Source organism: Aythya ferina (genome assembly GCF_964211825.1).
Source record: "Aythya ferina genome assembly, chromosome: 9".
Classification (NCBI taxonomy): domain Eukaryota; kingdom Metazoa; phylum Chordata; class Aves; order Anseriformes; family Anatidae; genus Aythya; species Aythya ferina.
In genome coordinates this window covers 13825593-13846367 of record NC_140305.1, presented here as the reverse complement: position 1 = coordinate 13846367, position 20775 = coordinate 13825593, and the positions used below count along the sequence as shown (strand labels likewise).

General features: G+C 38.2%; 1 protein-coding gene across 6 annotated transcripts in view; it reads right to left on the bottom strand.

The window, feature by feature from the left end:
- Nucleotides 1-20775, bottom strand: part of FARP2 (FERM, ARH/RhoGEF and pleckstrin domain protein 2) — a 74847-nt gene that overhangs the window by 36814 nt on the left and 17258 nt on the right. For all 6 annotated transcript variants that reach the window (XR_014695995.1, XR_014695996.1, XM_084529743.1 and 3 more), the window contains exons 3-7: nucleotides 16081-16185; nucleotides 14639-14681; nucleotides 10278-10356; nucleotides 8392-8489; nucleotides 5983-6097 (exon numbers count right to left, since the gene is read on the bottom strand). Coding sequence is in view for 4 of the 6 variants with exons in the window: in XM_084529743.1 (XP_084385869.1) it covers nucleotides 5983-6097; nucleotides 8392-8489; nucleotides 10278-10356; nucleotides 14639-14681; nucleotides 16081-16185 (440 nt within the window). In the remaining 2 variants the exon portion in view is untranslated. The remainder of the gene's footprint in view (nucleotides 1-5982; nucleotides 6098-8391; nucleotides 8490-10277; nucleotides 10357-14638; nucleotides 14682-16080; nucleotides 16186-20775) is intronic.

Sequence of the window (20775 nt, the reverse complement as noted above, 5' to 3'; positions counted from 1 at the left end):
TAGATTCCTGCACACACGGTCAAAGACAATTTTTTAAAATCCCGTTTCCAAGGACTTGCCTTCCTTGCATAAATGTCTTCCATCTCATTAAAACAGATGACAAACCATTTATCCCATGATCTATTTTTGTGTACCACGTAATGCCAACCAACACATCAGTTCCAAATAATTTTGCTGCTACCCTGGCTTGCCTTCCTACACATTCTCCTTCTACCTATCTATAGCCATCTTTTAGATTAAACCGCTTTCTTTTAAATACAAATGGAGAATGTTGAAGTAAATGGTTATTAACAGTTAAATGTAGTAAAACAGGAATGATTACAATATTTATATTAACTGCATGTGAGAAATTCATGTCTCAAACTCAGAGACAGTCAAGAAACTTACTTGTTATAACATTTTCTAAATGGGGGTTAGAAGAAATAATGCTTCCTTGGTTCTTAGTATAAAATACTCCTTAGTCTAAAGCACACACATACATAAAAGGGCACTGAGAAAAGTAAGCCTAAAAGCACATACACTTGACGATATGATTTCAACAGTTTTCCATTGCCTTATTCATTCTGGAGAAAAAAAAAAAAAAAAATCAAAAACACTACAACAGGAAATCCATTTTGTTTTCTTTTCATTTTTTCCCCACTCTGACTGGAGAAAGCAAGGATTCAGTGAAATTCCTGACTTTGCAAATTCCAACCTTATCCCAATGTCAAAATTATATGACCATGTATGTATAAAGCAATTGCAGAGAACTGTAAAGCACAAAGGAACAAAATTCCAGTTTCAAATGGAAAAATAGATGCCAACCAAACTCCATAAAGAGCAGTGGAGTAGTATTTCAAGCAGTATTAACACCACATATGCTAGTTATGTCTAGGAGCTTAAACTGGTAAAGCAGATTTCTCTTTCCCTTACTGAAATGGGTAATGCTGTAATAAAGCATTTTTATACCAGCTTTAAGCATTACTAGCATTTCTTCCAGATTCCTTAATGGTGTCAAAATAGCTGCAGTAACATGCTTTCTGTTTATTAAACATACAAGACAAGACAAAAAAGTTAGATCATAAATATTAATTTTGGCCACAGCTTCTTGAATTCCACTCTAGGCACACTGTGCTACCACCCACACTAATTCCTGGTATAATTCTTCTGAATAGAGCTGCATTAAGAATGAATGCAATGCTTTGTCTTTAGAGAGGATGCTAAGGTTGCTGAGGCTGGAAGGGAAGGGAAGCAAAAAAACAGTATAAATAGCAACCAGAAAATGTGAAAGTATGTTATTAAAAATGTTGAAGAACTGCCCAGTATAACTGATGCAGAATGCCTGCGTTTTATGTTCTAATCCATCAGATACAAGCAAGAGCACGGTGCATCTCAGGAACAATAAAGAATTCTTAAAGTGTGTCCTCATACACAAAACCTGCCCGTACCTACCAAACAAGGAAGAGTCTGGAGTGGGGAAAGCTAGGAGCGATGCCAAGCAGCTCTCACTGCACAACAAACGTTTACAAATGAGGAGCAGTTTCAGAGTAATTACCCTTAGATGTTTGCTGGAGACTAAGCTGTACAGACCAGCCTGAAAACAATCTGGTCTAATTTTGTTCATCCATTAAGCAGATAAATCTGCTTAGTCTTCCCCAGGTCAATGGACAACAGACTATCTTTTACAAGTATTTTCCAGCAAAAACTGCTGTCAGTGCAATAGGTTTTAATGCAAAGGTTCCTTACACACACTCATCTAGACAAATATTTGTGAAGTGTTACAATATTCATGTGGCAATCAGGACAATTGCTTCAAATCATGCTGCTAAATGTTCTGTGATGTAGAGAGCTTTAAAATTCTGTATTAATCACTGATTTTTAAAAGATCACGTAATCAAAATGCTGTATTTTCACAGATCGTTTAGGCTATGAAGCAATCTAAAATTACAGTTTTCTAATTTACAATTTATGATCATCCTGGTTTCTAAATAATTTAAATCACAGACAACCAGGCTAACATGTTGTGAAAGTACATGAGGGTTAACAGCAAATGGAAGTAGATATAAATCTAACAAATCTTCTGTTTCTTTCCTGACACATACACACAAAAATCAGAGCCATTTGAAGGCAAGCATGTTATGTTAAAAGAGAAATCCATCAAGCAAAACAGAATCTACACTTCTCTTCAGGTATCCACTCTCTGATGTTTAATTCTGGACTAAATCACCTCCCAGCAAGCACTCTACTTGCATTACTTGCAGGAAGGCAGAAAGCATTAGATTTTGAGTGTTTGGGACACCTGGATTTAACTGTACAACTACTAACACAGCATCTTCAGAGCATAAACATACCATACAAGTAAAGTAGGTCGAGTTAATTCAGACTCTCGCCAAAGCAAAGTAACACGCTGTACCAAAAATACAACTCATCTTGTTTACTGCAAAGTTAAATTTAAAACCCATGTTTTCGTACTTCTGAAAGTAAAAAATAAGTATTTGAAAATGAAATTAAAAAAGCATATTTAATAGAAGATAAGCTTAGAATCCCATCTTTCTGAATACAACCTCCTCAATAGATTTGCCCTTCTTTTGATACAGAACAGAAGGCTCTGTTGTATTCCTTCTCTATCGGTCCTAATCGTTATGGTGAAGCTGTGTGACATCAAAACACAACTTTCTAATGTGAGGAGACACACCACAGTGCTATCCACAGAGATGAAGCACCCCCTACAAAGCCATATGTATCCTCCCATGTTCACAACTCACGTAGGGTACCAGAAGGAATCCTGCTGTGACTCCAGCCTGAGAAAGCCAGATCGACGCTTGCAGATGGGTTTTGCACAGAAAACTACAGCACACTGGTGTATGAGTAAGCGTAGTTAAAATTAAGTAAGGGCTGCACAGCAGAGACACAGAAAGAGATGAGATGATGCAGCAGTGATCTGGAGATAAGCCATCTCATCAGAAATGGGTTCCCTTTTCTGGAGGCTAAACTTAGGAGATGTCTCTTTCAAAAGTAATCATTAGCAGAAGAAAACAGCAGTCTGACAAAGATAACCAGGGGGGAAATAAGGTGAAATGAAGGAGACAAAGAGTGAAAAGAAAACCCCAAAACAAAACAAAAAAAGCAAAAGGTGTGATAAAAAAGAGAAGAGAGATTTTGCTCATTTAGCAGAACTTCACATTGGCAGGAAGGAGACAAATGGATAAGGTCCGTGCTTCCACTTGCTCCTTGTAATGTGGAAATGTGGAAAAATATGTGCAAACTTTGAGGAAATGTGGGACCTTCACAACTCTTACTAAAAATGGAAAAGGGTGGCCAATACTCACTGGGTAAGGAAAGAGAGAGGAGACGCGTAAGGAAGTCCTGGCTATTTTTAGGATTGCAATGCTTCCAAAATTAAATCTGTGTTAAGAAAAATTTTCCAAAGAAGCAAGGAGATTTAAAGCATGCCTTGACGCTATTCAGGTATCACTGACATTTGACTAGCATTTTCTAACCTAAATGCTTATAATCTGAAATGCTTTGAATGTATGCTTCTAAAAACATGGTTTTAAAGGAAGGTTTGCCATCATTTCAACAATATGGTAATGTTAGACACACATCATTAAAGTAATGAAAAGTACACTTATGAAGCAAGAAATCTTTTTGCTTTAACTTTCCTCTTACACGAAAATATAAAATTTCCTTTCTTGGATAGAATGATAAAAAATAGCTGGTTTGGGGAAGGGAAAATAAAAGAAAAAAGAAGAAAAGCCCAAGGTTAATTAAAAAAAATACCCGTCTCTGACTTAGGACAGACACTGCCTTTCTGTCAAGGAAAGCAAAACAAAATTGCAATCAAGCAGAAGCAATTCAATCAGATCCAGCCACACAACCAAAGACTGTTTGTGGTCTATTTATCCCAAAACTAAAATCTCACTTATTTCATCTCTAATTTGAAAGCCTTCAGCCTATAACACACAACATTATCAAAGCCCTCCTTGAACCTATTTGTAGCTTCACAACATCTTGCAGCAGTAAGTTCTACAAGGTCATTATGAGTTGTAAGAAAAGGATGTTCCTCTTTTTCTTTTAGTTTGCTTTGAATCTATTTGCTGACTTGTTTCAGCACTTCTCTCTTGACATGAGAAATAATGAAATATTTCTGTGCAGTACATGATTTTCCTCCCCCAACTACCTTTTCCCATGATGAGTCCTAGCACACATTTTAATTTCCTTCAAAAAGTACTTCAAATTACTTTAGAATTACACTTAGTTGGTTCCTTAATAATTCCCACCCACACCTCAAAGGTTCAAAAGCAGAAAACAACTAACAAATATCTTATTTCATCAAGATTCAACAAAGCTGAAATTCCATATGTATTGATAATCAGAAATCTACAACTGCAATTAATTATTAAAATTGTCAGGAACTGCTTTTTTAATATTATGCAATGTATCTTAACCTTAAATACAGGCTCTGCCCTGAAAAACTGCCTTGTTCTGTCTTAAAAGAAAGCCTGTCAGCAACAATCCCCAAGTGTACCTAAGCAGAGTGAAAGGAAAATTCAGGTTTCTAATAATGTATTTGGATTATGATGCATAACCATGAGCATTAAATCGCATGTGTTGTTATTTATACCTTATAAAAGCACTTCAAATTGCTAAATCCTAATACACAAGATCTCAAAAATTACAGAAAAGACAGACCTATCAGGTGAAATGAAGCTTCTATCACCATTTTATTAAACATCTCAGTATTTACCCTGTCAACTCTGAGAACTGCATGAGTGAGATTAGAAGACCAGTCACGACAGGTAATAGCCTGAAATTTCTTATGAATGTTAGCACTGCATGCTTAAAAAGATTAAGAAGAACATAGTTGTAGCAAATCTAGGTCATGAAGTGCAAACACTGATTTTGGTTGCAACGGAACCTCTTCACTGGTGGACTTTTCTTTCATCAGCACCATGTCTCCCTTATACTCCAAATCATTTTACTTCTCAAAATATTTGACTAAGTATACCTTCACATTTTAAGACCAGCTAAACAAGACTGAAGACATATGACCTACCTGTATTGTACACACGCGATGTGGGAGAAGTGGACATTTCTAATAATGAAGCATTCATTTTTGCAGTTCCTGGCTGTCTTCAAATTAATTTTATATTTGTGATGAATAACTCCTTTGTCCCTAATACACTTTAATTATTTCAAAAATACTTTGACTGCTATATCAGGTATTGCATAAATTCTGACAAAAGTTATTTGTCCCCTACCTCCTCTATCCTTCTCCGTTTTCTTCATGCTTTAAAGAGTACAATGTAATCTATTTCTAATTATTTAGACAAAAGCAAGACACACATACTTGACAAGTTAAACTTAACCTTTGCAAACCTGAAGTTCTGAAGAATTACAAACCATTATCACAAGCTCGTGATAGGTTTCTTTGCTGTTTTATTAAAAGTACACTGTAATATTACTTGAGAAAAGCTTTTGCCAAACAACTACGGCCTCTTCTCCTCTCTTTCCCGCTCTCATAGCCATACTACAATTAATACACATTTAATTTGTGTAACAAAAAACATTCACTTTCGCTATCACCCGTCCTCTTATAAATGCCCACTATTCTACCAAATGTCCAGTGGATTTGGAAAAGTGTAGAAGTTTAAACAACACTCTCATTGTGGCTTTCCTCTTGCCATAAGCCTTTAATTTAAGCCACATGTGTATGGGAAAGTCAGCACACACAAGCCTGTAGATTGCCCTCAGACAAACTGTCTTGTTCTCCCAGTTTAAATAGCTTCATCGCTATATTCAAACATAAAACAGACTAAAACATGTTAAAGCTGCTAATTTAAAAAGAACCAATAGTAACTATTGCGACATCCATCCTTTCTAATTAGATAACTGGTGTTCAACACATGCATTTTAATGCCATCCTATGACACAGAGTACTCTTCCTCCAGCAAGCCAGTGTGCCAGCTCCCCAGCTCCATGTCCCTGGTGCCCCTCACTTACACATGCTTCCTGTGGAACTCCAAGATCTTCCCTTGGATTCTTTCCTGGTTTGGCAAATACTGGTTTGTTTTTAGGTGTTCCCGATCCTCTGATTCATCGAAATCCCCTATTTCAGCTATTACAGAAAATAAAACAATGTTAAAATACAAAGAAGCAATGGAAAAGGAACAAGGACAGAAAATACTTCATAAGGACCTGGGAGAGACCCCCAAGAGCTGGACTATATTTTCCTTTCAGCATTTCCAGTTTGTGTATTACACTTTGTATCAGCTTCACTTTACAAAATGGACACATCTACCCCAACCAGACTTTCTGGAGGTTACAGCAGCACTTGAACATTGCTTGCAAAACAGACTTGTTTAAAGTCAAGGACTCTCAGAAAAACTCAGTTGTCTAAACATGCCTTCTTTGCAAATGCCTCACACCACACCTGCGTATTTTTTTTTTTTTTAATATACATAACAATAGTTATGGATAATCCTACTTGGTAGTATTTATTAAATTAAATTAAATTTTAGGAACGGTCCAAAATTAAATACACAGCAAGAAGGAAAGCAGTCTTGTGACTCTCTATAAACTGATGTAACTGATGTATAAAAGATGCAAGACAGTGCCTACATCTGGATTTTTGGCCTCCTCTTCACATATCCACACTTTTCAGAAATGACCTGGTAGATTTAGGAAGAGATTTGCAGAAAAGAAAAAAAGATTTAAAAGTATGGAACAGCTTCCATCTAATAAAACATGAAAGAGACCAGAAGTCATTTGCTTGGAAAAGAATAGCATTAGGCACACAGGACTTACAGCAGATGTATATAAAACTACAATTTGAATGAAAAAAAAAAATATATATATATACATATATATATGAATAAATTTCATAAAATTTTGCATTTTGATTTCATTTGGTAAATTCATAATTGCTGGAAAAGTTAAAAAATAAAAATAAAAAAAAAAGAAAAAAGAAAAAAGTTTTCCTGTGCAACCTGAAAAATTAAGCTGTGAAGCTCGTTTTCATGGGAGGGCGCCAAAAATATAAGCAAATTCAAAAACTAATTTGAGAAATACAACAAAGCAAAGTTCGGTAAGGGAAACAGAGATAGGGAGTCAATCTGACTTTGAAAGGTCACATGCAAAGAATGTTGGATGGATGCAGTAATGGAAGTATCACCAGATGCTTGTTCTGTTTCTCATGTCTTCCCCAGAGCATCTGCTATTAACTACTGTCAGAGAAAGGAGAGTGGACTACATGAACTAAAAATCTCATCCAACACAGCTGTTCTTTAACAGAACATGGCAATATCCTGTTTAAAATCAACCCAGCATACAAAACAACAACAAAAACGAAAGGTACTTCTATAAAATAATTTTATGTTAAAAATAATCATTTTCCTTCTTGTTTCTACTTTTCTAGTAAGGTAAGACCAAGATAAGCCAGGCTGGACACTGAGATCTGCTCCACAGCAACATGCTGCCCTGGAATTGTTCCTAAAACTTTTGCAAAGTTTTGACAAATCATTAGCAAATTTTAATTGTGCCACTCGCTAACCACATACATAATACAGTTTTGGTCTTCCAAAAGATAACTAACTAATATTATTATAGTTATGCTTTAATAAACTAATTAGGAGTAGAGAACTAGTAACTACTTCATAGTGCACGTATGAAAAGGTATAATTTAAAAGCTTTTGTGTCAAGTAAGCAAGGAGGCACAAAACCCCATTTCTGCAGCTCATATTGCAGGTTTGGCTGCTGCTTGAGAGTGCAGGCTAAGCTGAACTCATTTGGTCTCGAAACCAATCAGTCTTTCAACCTGCTTGAATTAAAGGACACATTTTTAGCTCTTTAGCTGCTTACAGACTGAGTAAGCAGAAACATGGAGAGCTCCCAAATCAATTGCTTCCAATTTCCACTTCCACTCCCTCCAAAGAAAAAAGCTGCTGACAACTCTAGTGTTGAACTTGTTCTCTCACATTTCTAGTTTTATTTCTGAAACATCAGCCCAATCTCTGTATGTTCATCACCTTCCAGCCACTGGAAAATTTAGAAACTAACTTCAGGAAGCACTGAGGGAGACAAGAACAGCTGTCTAACAGTGACCCCATTTGCAGAGCCAGAGCAAGACAACATGCAGAGGTTTTGGTTTTGTACAATCTCCTCGAAGCCAAAGTTATCTTGTACATAAATAGCAGCTGCTCCCCACACCAGGAACTAGCTAGCCCTGACTGTAATCCCACTGTTCAAAACAAGCAGGTTTACTGCATGTATGGAACAGAAACACTGCAAGACAAAAACCCTTCTAGTTATCAGAGTGCAGGCAAAAACTTCTGTATGCTATTAAATTCAACTTAGCAATAGCTCATCATGATGATGCTCATCAGCTGATGCCACCACAGTGGCAATACTAACATTGCAAAAGATGAGAGATGAGAAGAGCTGCTGTATTGTCACTGCAGGTTAGTCGTTCTTCTGCCAAGTCCCTCTTGATTTGCAATGCGAACAGATACCTGAAAAGAGAGAGTAAGAAGTACAACCTTGACATGTGAAAGAATTTTAAAACAATTGAACAGTATTTAAAAAGAAAGAAAAAAAGAGTATCTCCTAATTCTCCTGCTCTCCAAAAAACAACATAAAACGGAAGCCTTGCTATGAAGGACATCCAAATAAAACTAAACCCATGACTAATCCAGCTGCGCGATGCAATTTATCAGTGTAAGTGGAACAAGGAAGCAGAAGGAAAACCACACTCTTTAACCAGCTTGAGTTTTTACGTAACAGCAGCTGTAAATTTTAGCTGGAAAGAAACTTAAGGAAGACTTAAAGTGATTTTACCTATTAGAAGGGAGCTGAGACAACATTACTGATCCTAGTGCCTTGTTAGGAAAAATATTTTTTGCTCACAATTCATTTACTCAGTGATTGCATTTTCCAGGACAATAATGTCAGCAGTCTATAAAGACAGTAAGAAATTACACTGACTTTTCTTATGCACTATGATAATTTACTAAAGTATTTTCCAAAACACTGGTTAAAGAGGTTTATTTCAAAAACTGCAGGGAAAGAAGAAGAACATGGCAGGATCAAAAGTGCAGTGATAAGGACTAACTTAGAATCTAAACATTTTTTAAATGAATATAATGTTGGCCAGTCTTTTGTGCTTTTCTTTTTTACTTGGAAGAAAGTGCATAAATAGACAGCAGTAAATAGGCAATATCTTATTATTATAAACCTAAGCTAATAGACTGATCAATATTCTTTAACGAACTACTCAACTATTAAAAATAATTTTAAAGACTTTACAAATATTTAAAATCTCTTAAACAGAGCAAAAGATTTTTTTTTAATCAAAACTGATTTTAAAACAATTATGCATTAGATTCTCAAGGCAAAAATATAATAAAATGTATACATTTTGAAAGCTTCTTTTTTTTTTTTTTTTAAAGTAGTGTAAGAAGGTACTACAGACTATCCTATACCATACACTCTGCATTCTGCGTATCTGACTGTGCAATATTGGCTTCTTCAATACAGCTACCATAAAGTGTCTGTATCCTTAATGGCTTTATGAAATACCTTGTTGCTCTATGCTCAGACCAGAATTCCACAATAAATGCTACATAAGTAGAGAAAAACACAGTTCCTGCTCCAAAAAGATATATTCTTAAGGGAATTCCTACAAGTAACAGTAATTAAGATAAGAAAACTGGGAGTAAATGAAACACTTAGGTAACATCAATCATTACAAGAGGCATGTGCATCACAGGAGTTATCATCCTTCTTTGGTCTTAAGTATATCTGAAGGATGACAATAAGGAACCTTTATGAATCTATAAAAAGAATTTCAAACAAACATAGTAAATCTGGAAAACACATTAAAGACGCTCTCTAAACATTAAAAAAACAAAGTCCGTTTAACAAGCACAGATTTCAAACCACATTCACTGGTGCTAGTGAGTAGTTGGGTCTGCTTAATTTACCAAAGGTTCACCCAAAGTTAGCATCTGGCAAAAGTAACCCATTATAAGCACCAGTGATAAGTCTGAATAGTAAAGCATCTTTGCTAGTTGCAGAATACTTAAAACGTGGACTTCTGCAGTTTAAATGATAAATCATTTAATAAAACATGTACTGATTATTTTATATAGGTCCTGTTTATACATATGTTTTTCCCCTGTACCTTGTCTCTTTTGACACCTGATCTGTTTTGCTTGGAAACAGATGCAGTGACCTCCTATTCTTACCTTACTTTTATTCCAGTAGATAATGCAAACCCAATTCTTCAGAAAATACTTTACCTCGTATATTCCTCTTGCAACTGACCCGGGTCTGGGGGGAAAAACTTTACAGCTAGACGAAGCATTGTAGTCTTTGGTCCTATAAGAAAAGTTAGACATTTCACAAAAAAAATATATTGAACTTTGAAATACATTTAACTTTGTAAGCGCATGTATATTATGCTTTCCAACATCCACAGAAATACAACACAAAGTCTAGCCAGCTTTCAGCTTGCCTTTTCAGCTGGCTATGGTGGTCCTATGGGGTGTAGATAATCCATATCAATACAGGTACAGCAAAAAGGCTCCTTTTAAAACTATGTTCAATGCCCTGGAAGTATTATAGATGCAAAGTAAAATTATTTTGTACAACATGAGGACTACAGAACAGCTACTTGACCACTTTCAAAAGCATCACTGATGATCCTGCAGGACATTCCCAGAATGGGAGGACGGAGCAGCTGCGTTGCACAGCTCCCCGCTGCCCAGGAGGGGAACCCAAGAGGGCAGCTGGACCCAGCAGGCTCCCCGCAGGGACCAACAGGCATTTGCAGCCCACTGCCAGCATGCCCCTTAAAGCCCACTTCAGCCCTTTTTTGCCATCGAACTCATCAAGCTAGGCAACACGGAAAAAATAATTTAGGTTTAAATCTAAACAGAATCTGAGATAACTGGAATTGCCTTTCTCAGCTGCAGCAGCTATTCTTGACTCAGAATAAGACACCATAACCTGAACCCTGGGCTGACCCAGGAGGAAACATTAGGATGGGATCAGCAAGCCCAAGGCAAGGCAAGCTGCTCCCCTGGAGAGCAGCTCCACAAAGTGCTTTGCAGCAAGAAAACCCCACTGCAACCAGCCCCCGTGAACAGCCTCAGCCTCATGCCAGTATTTTTGGAGGATTGTTAGACAGTACCCCAGCCGTTCACTGGGCCCTCTGCAGACGCTGCTGTTCTGCTCGTTTGTCTGCTTTTAAAGCAGAAAGGGTTTAGTGTTTTGCAGTCAGTCCCAACAGTAGGACATCTGTGAACAGACTGCCTGCACCAACCCACCAGGGACTGTGGGACGTGGCCCAGGCCCTGCTGCTGGGCTTCAGCCCTGGGCCAGCTGCTCCAGGGAACGGCGAGCCCATTTCTCATTCACACACAGATCTGTGCCACAAAGCAGTACCAGTGGGACTGCAAGGAAACAAATCCCAAGAAATTCGAAGACCAGGAAATTCTTAGGGAACTCTACAGGCCTCCTGCCTTCTTCCCCCGATGACTTGAGAGAAATCTGTTTTCTTCTGCTCTCGCGTTCTCAGTTGCCACCAAGAAGGGAGGTGTACGATTCTCCATAGGATTTTAACACATCCATCCTCTCATTTGTTAGCAGAGGGACAATGAATTTTGCTTCCTTCCTTGGAGAACTAACTTTCAGACTACCACAGCCAGCTCGGCCTGAGTTACCAGAGGTTTGGTGAATGAAAAAACTGAACCACTGAGCCCTAATTAGAGCATGGTATCTAGAAACAGAGGCTGGAAATGAAACTAGGAAAAGACTTTTAGTGTAGTGCAAGGAAACACCGGACCAGTCTTTACCAAGATGCAGAATGTACTGTAAGAAGCCAAATCTAAAAGCAAACAAACAAACAAAAAAATAGGGAAAAATTACCCTGGAGGTACAGTGACCACACTCTATAAACCAGCAGCTCCTCAGAGATGGTGCCCAAATGCCATCTCCATACTGTGTGCCCATTAGGAAAGCAGGCGTTTGCATCCACACTCAACGCAAAGGAAAACTCAGAAAGACATTTCCATCTAGGCTGCACTTGAGGCATTTCTGATGTGTACTTGTGAGCACCAGCCGTGCCAGAAAGCCCCTGGGGAGGAGGGATGGGGAGGCACCGGCACACGGGGCTGCCAAGAAAAGGTTCCAACTCACAGCCTTTACCCCCCCCGCTGCTCAGAGGAATGATTCATTGCTTCAAGAACCCCCTTAATATTCCCAAACATCTGGAGGAAACCTTTCAAAAATATTACATTTAGACACTAGAGTTGTGGAAAACTGCCAAGTTATTTCCCCTGGAGCAACACTGAGCTGATGCTGAGCACACCTGGAAGCCACACACCGCCGCAATGAAAAGCCGCATGCAAAACCATTCTTTCCCTCTTGGCATGGACATGTGAACTGAATTCTTGCTGCAACCCAGCGTCACAAATTCGAAACCCCCTTCCCTGTAAATAGTCCATCCCGGGCAAATTATGCATACATAGTGATTTAAATTTGGATCAAAACATGGAAATCCTTTTCTATTATCAAATTGGTCATTGTCTGACCTGCAGCAGAGTACCTGCAGCATTACAAACGGGCACCGTGGAGATGTCTCTGTGATATACAAACCCCCAGAGGCACACCTAACTGCCCCCATGAGACCATAAACCGGAGCACTTCACGCAATGTACTGCAACGGTTCTGTAATAGAACTGAGTACGTTCCTGCTGAAAGTAATCATGAGATTCAGAACTACGTGCATACAATTACACAGCGATCTCCATCAGCTCTGTAACCTAACATGTTTGAACTGTATTAACTTAAAAGCCCCGGATAACATCTAGCGTTCTTATACTGCTGTGCTAAAAAAGAAAGTTATAAAGCTAATCCCAAAATTATTAAACTTAAAACCAAACCAACCAAACAAAAAACAACCAAACAAGAATCTTAACAAAACTGTGAAGGCTTTTTATTTAACAGTAATGCCTAAACTCTTCGTTACGAAGATACTCCTAATGCCATCATATGTCTGCTAATGGATTCAATGAAGGAATAGCCTAAATCACTATTTTTGGAATTAACCTTATAATTGTAAACATTTTCAAGGTGCTCTACAGTCATATTTCAATTTTTAAAACAGCAGAAAGCCAGGAGGGATTCAACTAGCAGTGAAGAAGGGCTCTCTCCTGAGCTACCAAAACTATAGAAATATAAAATTGGGTTCAAAACGTGAGCATGTGACAGACTCCACTGCTTAAGACGACAGAGTTTTTTTTTAAAGACCACTTTCAAGATCACTGGCAACATAATCTGGGTGGCAGGTCACCAAACAGCCAAGCAGCCATAATTTCTAGCATATCCCCGTGGTCTCAGACCATTTTAGGACAATATACATATTATGAGTGAAATTGTGGCCACTGGCCTATTGTCTAAGGTTGAGTTTCTCCTATTTATAAATAGAAAGCAGAATCCAGGAGTAACCAAGCAGTATCACAGATCTATGTTCCACCAGATCTCTTGACTAAGATATAACTACTTCCAGTAGGCAGCTACGGAAAAACAAACCCCCCAAAAAAGCCTAACTGCATGGAGTATATAAAAAGATGACACAGCAACATTATATTTTTTAAATGGGAAATGGAGATTTGAAGTGGTCAGGGATGTCAACGGCAGCAAGGACTTCTACATTAGTGACAAAGTGAAGATCAGAGAAAATGTTGGCCCTTTGCTGAATGAAACAGGAGACGTGGCTAAACAGGACAATGAGAAGGCCAAGGTGCTGAATGCCTGCTTTGCCTCAGTCTTTAGCAGCAAGACTGGCTGGTCTTCAAGAATCCCAGTCCCAGAGACGGGGGGAAAGGCTGGAGCAAGGCAGGCGTACCCTGGTGGAAGGGGATCAGGTCATGGAATACTTGAGCAAATTGGAAATTCGTATGTCCATAGACCCTGAGGGGATGAACATTGAGCAGGGGTTGAACGAGATAGATCCAGAGGTGCCTCCAGCCTCAGCCACACTGTGGCATTCTCCATGCACGTGGTTAGAGATCACTACCTCTGCTCTCTCAACAAAGCTGTTCCTGAGGAGACTTCAGAGAATTTCTGACAATAAGAAGGGGAATACCCACCATGTTGAAATTCACTGAATATTAACAAGCTCTGAATTTTGCCTGGCAAGGCAGAACAATGGAGAAGGCAATTGCAGCTTTTGCAGTTCTTGTCAAAGTCAATCATCTCTCAGACAGGATCACGACTGTAGATGTTACCTCCTCGATCACAATGGATTTGAAAATCCAGAATATTCCTTTTTGCTTTTCTCCGTTTTAAGACAACACAACTTAGAAAAGCTCACAAACACCAAATGTTATGTTTCACTAACTTAACACCAGCTGATCCAATCTATTTAGATATTTATCACAGAGAAAGAATCATATGCTCAGTAATTTTCCATTCCACCCACCACATACTACATATTAAAAACATCAGGTTTGCATGCCCAAACAGGAACCATTATCACCCCTACCAAATACAATTTTCAGGGAAGAATAACCAGTAAATCAAGTAGTAATTATGAAAGCAGCCCACATAAAGTAGATGCAAATTAAGAAAAACTTCCTTTTTTAAAACTACTTACTCCGTACTTGTTTAATAACAGGTTTCATAGGCTCCAGCCAAATCTGAAATTAAAGAAAAAAATTACAAACTGGCATTCATTTGAATACAATAGAAAACATCAAAAGTAAATTCAATTTAAGCAGTACTTAATATATATGCATTTTTTCCTCACTGTAGCAACACAGCAATTCCTTTGCCTTAAAAAAAAAATACTTTCCATTTGAATTTACGTTTATCATGTATCAGTACAAAAATCACTGATCCATGCTTAAAGCTCATTTGGACAGAGAACGAAGAGTCACTTCAGCAAAAGCACATCACCAATGCTGAGGTGGTGCACAGAAACCATGCCAAAACACGACAGTAGAGAAAAGCTCAAATACAGAATTACAGAAGATCTGGGCGATGCGACAAGGCTGGAGTTTTTTCCTTTCCATGTTCTGTCCATCCCTGTTCTATAGAATGATACTTAAGTATTTTTACTCTTTATTCATTTCCCACAATTTTGTTCTCTCTTAAACAAACAGATTTTTAAAGAAAAACTGTTTTCACTCTAGTAACCATAAATCTATTATGACGTATTCTGGGTACTGAAGTATTTCATTTATTTTATTTTTTTTTTAACCCCCCTCCAAACAAAAAGACATTAAAAGAGCCGTAACAGAGCAATGGCCTAGGTTAGGTCCTTATCAGTCACTTCTCTTGCAAGAGCTAAGGATTTTAAGAACCTTATTACCAGAAACGCTTTGGAAGCTTTGCAAAAGAAAAATAAACTAAAGCTTTGCTGTAGTCCCTTGGCTCAAAAGCAGCATGCATTAGTGCTGTTAGCATTCCCTATGATCTCAGTCATACTTTCTGCATGTAAGACCTAAAACTAGAAAGCATAATAAAGAAAGAGAACACAGGTCCCATTTTAAGAACACTTTTCAGTTTAGAAGCTAAGTTGCCCTCTTTGCAAGGATAAGCAATTAGGATGCTTACAGAATCTTATTATTTATCTAGACCATGATTAAAAGTGAATGCAGGCCTATACAGCTGCTGGGGCTTATATCTATTGCAGAGAGGTGCATAATGACTCTTCAGGGAAAATAACTGAAGTCTGAATTAACTGAATATGAATGTCACCACCGCCAAAACTACACTTTTAATATGGTTTTGTAAGGGCTATGCAGACTACACTTTGAGTTACTAATTTTTAGAGGAAAGGAGGATTATATTTATGTTTCTGAAAGTAGAAACATCAGCAGCTACATAATTGCATTATATGTGTTTGAAATTTAACAAGATACAGAATCTGATTCTCCCCCTCTACTTTATTAGTTGACATTGTTCTGATGAGTGAAGTAGATTTACACTAAATCAAAGAGTATCTTACAGGAGACTCCAGCACTTTTGACACTTAAGCAACTGCATCCACTCAAACTTTTTATTGTAATGAATTTTTCAGGAAACATTACATACCCAATATGACTGGATGTTCTGGAACTCAATTCCAAAGTAGTCCGATTCATTCAAATTCAGATGCTTGTAAACTTCTGTCAGTAAAGCCTGGCCATAATATTTGGACTGAAAAAAAAATACAATGGGATTAAGACAAAGCAATTTATAGCAAATTAGAAATAGGATATGGCATCTTTAAAAACTATAGGAAAGATTTTTCGCATTAGCATTGACCACCTTTGCTACTGTAATGAGCAAACACCCCCTAGACAGAGTGTACATACAGACACGTTCCACAGAATGGCAGCCAGCAATGCTGGAGGCCTCTGGAGGCCATCTCTACCCGACCTTATCTATGTGAGCGGACAAGATCAGCCACAAGCTATGTACGTCCTTCAAGGAACCAGCAACAATCCGTCTGTGTAGCCGACAACTGTGGCTCTCCCTCAGCCAAAACTGGCTGACGCAGGGGCTTTGACCTTTTATCCCCACAGAAAAGTCTGGAGCAGGACTGCCTCCCTCAGCTGTAGCACTGCACCATGCCACATTGCCTCTGTCGAGCTGCTTGCGATGGAGCCCTCCCCACTGACCCTTCGCCCATGCTCTAGGCAAGCTGCATGCAACGCCATGAAACCAATGCTGACAGAAAGCAGCTGTGGTACAAAGGTGGAAAGAGGGAGTTTTCACAGTACACCCAGAGCGAGGGCGCACAGCTCTGCTTGAGACAGCACCCGACTGCTGTGCTGGGCCATGCTCTGCGCCACAGGCCATCACAAACCACCGAAGGAAACCTGCCACCCCCTCACAAAATCATTTCCTCCCCCGCTCTGGCTTGTTTCCAATGACACTGATGTTGTGGCTAAACACACCTGAGGCATTCATGCCACTCAGATCTCGTTTATTTGGAAAAGTCAGAGCTCCAGAAGACACTACAGTTTTCCCAGTAAAACAGGTACAAACAGTTCCGTAACTGACTCTTTAAGTTCGGAACAGTAGATTTTTTTTTTTTAAAGAGGGTAGGTATTAAAATAATTAGTAATATAGTAAGTCATTTAAATGAACAAATGAAAAGAACAAATCCTTTTGCTTAAAATAAGAGGGTTAAAAAAAAATAAAGCAAAAGTTGGGAAAATCACTCTGCATTACTAAAATTCACAAAAATTGAAGAGAAATTGCTGCTTAGAAGACAGATTGACTGGCAGTGGTTTTTAGAACCATGCAATCTGGCTCTATCACTTCAAAATACCTCTGTATCACTTAAAAAAAAAAAACTCCAGTGAGAAAGTATGATAACTGCAGTACTGGAAGTCTGAAGCAGCACTGGTAGTCTACCTGACGCGAACAGCTGACTGCATCTAGTGCCTTAACAAAGGAGAAGAGTACAGAAATAAAAGGTCAGAAAACGATATGAAATTAGCTCATCTCTCTCATCCGTGCTTTCATGAGTTATGTTTACCCATGAAGGCCACCAAGAGTATGAAACACAAGTCAGGTGAATTCACATGGCACAAATACCATTCATTCCAGAAGTTGCTTGGTATCCCATTGGATCTAGCCTCTGATGCTGAAACCCCCAAATGAACCTGCAGGTAAGCAGACATGATCCAACACGGTGAGAAGTGCTGTCCTCTTTTTCTGGTTACAGAAACATTTTTACCCAGTTTCTGTAAGCAATCTGCCTTGAGTTTACCCAAAGAGCTTTCTTCCCTGAGAAGACCAAATAGTGCCTTTCCTGTGCTGCATTTGAGTTTTTAGACAGGAGTATGCTGCTGCTTCCAGCTCCTGGCCTCATGGTGCCCAGCAGGCTCAGACAGACAGCCTCAACACCGGCCTCCAGGCCTTGGGAGCCATGTAAACCACGCACAGAACGAAGGAAACCCACTCTTGCCCTGCCTCACCGCCTCTGAATGAGACCTTCTCCTGAAATTTAGAAACAAAACAATGTAATGTTAGCATAAACATTCTGCCATTTCAGAAAACAAAACAAAACCTCATGGCTGATAACCTTCTGCTGCTCCCACGCAATGCCTGCTATAGCCAGGTGATAAAACACTGCTTTATCTTTTTATTCTGAAAATTGGGCTATTCGGAATCATCCACCACAGAAGGAGGAGAAATTTTGGGGAATGGAAAATTAATGAGATTTGGTAACAGAATAACAGGGTAAGAGGACACTGTTGCAACTGATTAAATTACAAAGGTACCATCCAGATGTTAAAAGTGTAAAATTAATTTAGTCAGGCTTTCAACTATAAATTTATGTGTCATTTAGAGCAACAGCTTAAAAAACTCACTCTAAACTGAATTTAATTTCATAGTGCTTTCTTCAAAATATAGACCAATGTTAACAACACCACGTTTATATATATATATAAATATATTTTTTTATATATATATTATATATATATATATATAATAAAATCAGTTACAAAAGCTTGAGACTGAACACAACATTTTATTCTGTCTCAAATCCAGTGGGAAAATTCTCCTAACAGATATTTAGTTCCTCTTTTTTTGTTGTTATATTTATTTCGATATGCCATATTATAACCATTCTTTCTGAAAAGTTTCTTAACATTTTGAAGTTTACAGAAATGTATGTTCAGTTCTGCAGTGGATAGCTCCATGTCATTGTTTTATCTGCATGAAAGCAGCAGAAAGCAAATCTTCTAATTATATAATTACTGTAACTTTGACGTCAGGTCAAGAAGCTGCATGAATGCAGAAAGGTCCCAGTTTCAATATAACTTCACAACACAGCATACTTTCCATTCCAAAGTTCTCAATTACTCTTTACATGCTGCCAAGATGATGACTAATGGTATTACTGAATTACTATATTATTACACACACACACACACAAAGTGTAAAAAATTAAATAGGCAGCTAACAAAAGCTTCCCCCAGTGACCCAGCTCTGATTTTATTTATTTATTTATTTTGCTTCAAATCAACTTGTGTAGTCATCTCAAGGCTGAAAACTTCTTAAAACCATGGAAGTATGGTATCAGGACGGGCACGTTACAGTGTCATTGCACTAAGAGAACACCTACGTGGCAATCCCATGCCTGTATTTAGGGTGAATAATGCGTTCGGACTACATGTACAACAATTAAAGCTTTGCAGTTTTCATGAGGTTTTGTGATGTGATTACCACTCCCCCACCCCTTAAAGTGCTGTCACATTCTGAAATTGAAATTATTACTGTATGTAATGTATGACTAATGAATAGTTCTTCTTTCTCATGGAAATATAAAGATTTAGCAGGTGAACTGAGCAGAGAAAAAAAGGGATATAAGGAATTACTCCACCAACAGCTGACCAGACGTTAGCTGGTTATGAAATAACAGCCACCACAGCCAGTCTTGCACTTTTGTGCATTTTCTGGTATTAGAAATAGAGGGACAACTCAATTCAAATTCAGGAGAGCTATGGAAAGAACAGGAAAATTCAACATGAGTGCCTGGCAAACATGACGTTTGGAAGTTTTTATGCAAATAGAAATTCATCACCATATATGCTCAGGCCCTCCTACAACTCCTGCAAGCATATGGGGGGATTCCATAAAAATTGACACGAACCAGAGTGATCTCACTTCTGTTTCAGCACTGCATACTATGATGTAATGAAAGACCTTCAGTATGGGCAAACCAAACTTCCCATGGTGTAACACAGATCACGTTGCTGAGAGTCCACGTTATATCAACTAAGCTTTGCTGACATACGTAGTGTGGATGAATTTTTTACACTGAGAAACGAGGCAGCCTTTTGTTCAGCAATCTGACATCTGCCTCTGCCACAATCAGCTTTGGCTGCTTCTATCTTTGGGAGCATCACAGGACACTTCTTTAAAAAAAAAAAAAAGTTTTTGTAACAGTATAAAAGTAATGTAACTTTTACATAAAGGCAGTATCAGAAACAAATAGAAACAAACATTTTAAACTGCAGTTTCTTTACAGAACAAGGTCTCTACTTTTATGCAGTCAGTCAATACATTCAATGTTAGCAATTTTTAGGACAGAAGACTGTAAGTAAATAAAAATGAGGAGTTGGAGCAACAGTTACTGTCATTTTGTAATCCCAAGTGTTACTTTCTATTTTCTTAAATACAATACCTTACTGTCCACCTAGCAGATCCTCCCTTTGTTGGGCCATTTTAGCTTCGCAAGACAGAAAAACAAACTAGGAACACAAAGCATATGATTTTCGGTGGACCATATTTCAATATTATCGAAACCAATTCTTCCTCAGCAAACTCCTAAATATGTCTTTGAGAATATCTTAACTTTCTACTTCTATGTATTTTAACTTAACAACAACATAACAAACCAGAACACAGTATTTTTATAAAGAGCACTCCTCTCATTTTCCAAAATGGACAAACCGCCCTTGCTCAAGCTTTCCAAAAATGAAAATTCAGTTTTGGCAGCAGTTAGGCTGGAAAAAAAATTCAGTCCAAAAGCCAAGAGTTTGGAAAAAACTGAGAGTTATAAAACGGAGGTATAGAATGGAAACTTTTGTGCGAGCCAGAACAGCAGGAACCACTGGTTTCCAGCTTCAGCAAATACCAGCTGACCTTGGATTCTGTGTTAGAGAAATCTGCAACTGTTTGGAGACCAAATCTTCCAGTAAACAGTATATGCATGAAAGGAAGAAGTTTATATTTTAGATCACCGCTGACAAATGGCCAGGACAGAGTGCATCACTAGCAGCCAGA